The sequence below is a fragment of the Pygoscelis adeliae genome, unplaced genomic scaffold, assembly GCF_000699105.1.
Source record: "Pygoscelis adeliae isolate BGI_AS28 unplaced genomic scaffold, ASM69910v1 Scaffold417, whole genome shotgun sequence".
NCBI classification, from domain to species: domain Eukaryota; kingdom Metazoa; phylum Chordata; class Aves; order Sphenisciformes; family Spheniscidae; genus Pygoscelis; species Pygoscelis adeliae.
Window position 1 is genome coordinate 78139 of NW_008825161.1, and position 4734 is coordinate 82872.

Below are 4734 nucleotides of genomic sequence, written 5' to 3' on the forward strand. Positions count from 1 at the left end.
CACGCGTGAGGGGGGGAGGGCCGGTGGCGAGCTGGGTTCGCTGCCTTTAAACCCGAAGCGCGTCGGGTTTTAGCTGCGGGCAGCGCCCGCTGCCCTGCCCGCGCGCAGAGGGCGGTTGGAAAGGCTCGGCCTCAAAGGGAGCGAGCGAACGGCTGGGGGGGGCCGCGGGACGCTCGCCGCGGTTGACCCGTGGAAGGAGTCGCGGGGCGATGCCTGCCGCCACACCCCCTGAGCTTAAAAAGAGGGTAGAGCCATCTTAAAACGCCTAGTCCGAACTAGGGGCTCGCGGCGTCAAGAGCGGCAAGTCTCCAGCAGCTTCCCCATCTCCTGGGAGGACGTTGCCGCCGTTGCATTTAGTTGGGCAGTTTTTAGGCCTCCGTGAGGATGTGCCTTTATTTCCAAAGGATTTGGGGCTCCTGCGGTTGCCAGCTTCGCCGTGGCTGTCACTGCGCTTTGAAGAGCTGTTTCCTCCCGATTGCCCGGCAAGCTGGGAATAATGACAGAAAATAAACTGGGCAGAATAAAGCCCTTTAAGTATCTGGAAAGTGCAGCTCAGCAGTGAAAAGGCTCCTCTGTTCTGCGTTTGGCACGGCGCGGTGTAAGGTCACCGTGAAAGCCCGGCTCGGCCTGACCATTGCCAACAACTTGTCTCTGAAGCGCACCCTTCCCCCTTCTGCGAGGCTTTGCTGAGCGAGGCTCCTGCCCTTGACGTTCAGTCGTGAGAGTTGCGGGGGTTTTTAAGTGCTAATATTAAATGACCTTTCAAGTTTCTGGGGATTCTTCCAAGCCCTTGTTGTGCAACGATTTCCTATTTTAATGGTGGAAAAATACCGCCTCCATCTTCCTACCTCTGGGAAGGAAACGGGATCCATTTCGTGCGCCCAGACCTGCTGCCCTCGTTTTGGTGGCGGCGTTATGGTAGTGTACTTCAATAAATTTATTTTTGTATCTAACTGATAGCCCAAGCAAGAGAGCCAACGCGCCTCTAAAGATAGTTTCCTCCGGGACAACGTGAGACAGTTGAAGTTCAGACACCAACTTTTGCTGCCATCAAGCTTGAACCGTGTCGAGGTTTAACTTGCAGCTGCTGCCTTGGAGACTTAAAATAATTATATACGTTACAGAAGGGAAAAAAAAAAAAAAAGCCCCATTAGAGCAGTCTGGTTTGTTCTTTTATGGAGTAGTTGCTCTTCGTGGTATCAAATATCCACAGAGGCGGCAATTCTTTTCTTCATAAGGCACCACCATCTTTAAAGGAGCTTGCCGTCCAAGAATTATTGTTATTATTTATTAATTATTATTAAAATCTATGGCTTCGGCCCGGTAGTATTTAGATAGCCTCGCTTCCTATCGTCCCAGGACTGCGGCAGAGACTGACTCACAGGAAGAGGCGCCTGCGAGCAGCACGCCGGCAGTCCTCTCGTCTCGCGGGTGGAAGGGGAAGCCTTTGGCTTTGTTTTCTTGAAGCCGAGGCCACGCGCCGTTGTCAAAGGGTCGGGTTGTCTCTGTCGTTTAAGTGCTTTTGGGTCCCGAGGGCTGCAATTGTATGAAATAGCACAAAGATGCTGCAAAATGTCCTGGCGAGAAAGACGCTTCCCACGTTGAAGTACGTTTTGCTTCTTTTCTGGGTAAAAGCAGTGGTTGCAAAGTCCTTCTTTCTAGGACGGCAGAAGACGTCGTTAAAAGATGTGATTTGCCCTCTTTAACGTGTTCTGTGGGCCTGTTTGAGTCGCTATCAATGTGAAGATGGATTCCTTGTGGTTTATAGCGTGGAAAGTACCGGAACAGTTGCTGTAGGCTGTTTCTTTGCCATAACGTTAAAATAGCCGTCGCTTTCTGTAGAGCAGCGGTGATTCCAAGTTCCAGTTTCAGGGTAACGCTTCAGCTGTCCAAGGACAGGGGGATGCCAGCGGGACGCTCACGTGGAGCACGTGTCTCCTGCCCACGTCCCTTCTGATCCGGAAATTGTGCTGCAAATTAACTCGTTACGCTCTTTCTTTGCTGCAGCGGCCTCTCGGTGCTGCTACGAGTCAAGTACAAGTTGCGAAGGCATCAAAAAGCCAAAAGCACCATCCCCAAGATGTTCCAGGATGTTGTCCGCAGGCACCCCGACAAAGTGGCCCTGATTTACGAAGCCACTGGTGAGCAGTGGACCTTCAGGAGGCTGGATGAGTACTCCAACGCCGTGGCTAACTACTTCTACCAGCAAGGCTTCCGGCTGGGGGACGTCATTGCCATCTTCATGGAGAGCCGCCCCGAGTTCGTTGGCCTCTGGCTAGGGATGGCAAAAATCGGCATCGAAGCGGCGCTGATCAACTTCAACTTGCGCTTGGATTCTCTGGTTTACTGCGTCACGACGTCGGGTGCGAAAGCCGTGATCTTCGGAGGGGAGCTGTCTTCAGGTGAGTCTCCTGGGTGTTCGTACGCCTTACGGGCAGCTCGTGAGCTGCTCGCTTGGGCCTGAACAAGGCAGAGATCGAGTAAACTAAAAACAAAACGGCAGCTGGCCGTATTAAAAGCTAGGGAAGATGGTAAATCTCCGGATTACAAAAGGCAGAAGGGTTCAGTCAGTATCTGAGGCTAAAAGAGGAGCGGTGTTTTGAGTAGAGCGGTCGGTAGCTCGGTTTCATCTGCCGGCGTCTTCCTGGTTTCGTGGTGCCCAGACTGGGCTCGCTGATCTGCCTTTGTCTCGTTGGATCTGGAGGCGCTGCACCGGGAGTCTTGCGCCTCGTCGAGAAGCGGCGATACGCGCCGCAAGGCGTGTTTTCCTGCCGCAGGGCTTGTTTTTCTCTTTTCGCTCTGTGAATACCCTTTGCTTAATGCCGTGCTTTCTGCCGCAGGATAGGTTCGTCAGTGGATGCTGGTTTTAAATGCATCCCCACTTCTCTAACGAACCCTGTTCCGACGGTTATTTTTAGATCTGGTGGTTTATTATTCTGAATCATCTCCTTGAAACCGCTGTAGATCATTTGGAGATCGTGGCGTGGTGGGTCACGGGGAGAGGCAATTTGGCGTAGGTTTGGCTTTTTTTGTTAGGGTTTTTACTGGACCCAGGTCAGTCTGACCGCACTGATGCGGGTGTTATCTGGACGGGTGTGACGTAAGTATCTTAAAGGAGTCCCTGGTTCTTCGAACCATAGAATCGTAGAACGGTTTGGGTTGGAGGGGACCTCTAAAGGTCGTCTAGTCCAACCCCCCTGCCGTGGGCAGGGACATCTTCAACCAGATCAGGTCGCTCAGAGCCCCGTCCAGCCTGACCTGGAATGTTTCCAGGGATGGGGCATCCCCCACCTCTCTGGGCAACCTCTTCCAGTGCTTCACCACCCTCAGCGTAAACAATTTCTTCCTTCTGTCTAGTCTAAATCTTCCTCCCTTTAGTTTAAAGCCGTTCTTCAGGTCCTTCCGTGGGTTTGGGGCACAACAGGGTGTTACACGGGTTATTTTTGCCGCTGCCTAGAGCGCTGTGTTTGTTGCAAAAGCGACTTGCTTTGTCTTGCAGCAATATCGGAAGTGAACGGGATGTTGGGGAAGAACATGGCAAAGTTCTGCTCCGGCGACTATAACCCGAATGTCGTTCCTGTGGAGACCAGACATCTTGATCCTCTTCTGAGTGCCGCATCGAGATCGCTCCCGACTCAGATTCCAGTCAAAGGTTTAGATGGTAATTTTATCAACGACTCTTGTTTCTCGCTGCGATGTGTGCGAGAGCGGGGCTAGGTGACAGCAAAACGAGAAAACCAGGCAAGGTGGAGGGATTAAATCAACCCAGTTTGGGCTCACAAATAGAAGAAAGGAGAGAAAAAAAAAAAAGGGGGTGGGGGGGGAAATCCTGGTTCCAGGGTACTCTGGGTTTAGTTTCTCATTGTCTGAGACTCCCGAGCTGTACCTGACTAACGTGTTTAGTACCTGAGGGAGGGAGACTGGTGCCTTCCCAAGGACAACTCTTCCGTGACAGGAGCGCAGCCGCTGGAATGCCTGTGGGGTGAAGCAGCTGGCCTGCCGGGACTTACCCCGTGCTCCCCTAGCTCCGCGAGTCCATCTGATCCCTCTGTAGCCTGTAACGGCCCATTTTACCTTCCCCCGCAGCTGACTCGGGTGTAATTAAAGTCTTTCCTTGCCTGTGGCCAGGATGAGTGTGGCTGGGTTTGGGATTCAGGGGAGAGAGAAAGGAAGATGCTAACTGGCCTCCGGTCTGTATTTCGTGCTTTAAGACAATTGAGCGTATCTGAGATCCCTGAGGCGTGAGACTCCGTTTGGGTGCTTTGTTTACAGTAGGAGGAACGATGCTGCTGAGAGGCTTTTCCTTTAGATTATATTTTTTAATCGTAGAGCTATAGATACCTGCCCTACCGTCAGGCGCAGGTTGAGACCTTTCTTCTCGATCGATTTGGAATTAATGTCTGACCTGGAGAGCTAATCTAGTCCCAGGACAATTTGCGTAAAGGTACACAGGTCGTGTCCTCGGAGCTCTGCAGGCTCTTCGTTACGCTGTTCCTGTATTTACCGTTACGGTCAACGTGCAGATTCTCCGTCGGGCTGCAACTCCACGTTTGTGGAGTCGGCCTTGACAGCTCGCTGTCCCCTGTGCTGTCACCATTTCGAAGCCGTTCCTCAGCCGCTGGGAACAAAGCCTAAAACACAAAACAAACCCTGCGGGGACTTCCTCAGGCAGTTGAGAGCGGTCTGCCTGACGCCTGTTTCTGTTCCTCTAGATCGGCTCTTCTATATCTACAC

General features: G+C 52.4%; 1 protein-coding gene across 1 annotated transcript in view; it reads left to right on the forward strand.

Moving 5' to 3' along the window:
* Positions 1-1981: 1981 nt before the first annotated feature.
* Positions 1982-4734, forward strand: part of SLC27A1 (solute carrier family 27 (fatty acid transporter), member 1) — a gene marked incomplete at its 5' end in the record, with an annotated part of 7756 nt that continues 5003 nt past the window's right edge. The window contains 3 exons of the mRNA XM_009328706.1: positions 1982-2402; positions 3500-3661; positions 4713-4732. Coding sequence (XP_009326981.1) covers positions 1982-2402; positions 3500-3661; positions 4713-4732 — 603 coding nt within the window. The remainder of the gene's footprint in view (positions 2403-3499; positions 3662-4712; positions 4733-4734) is intronic.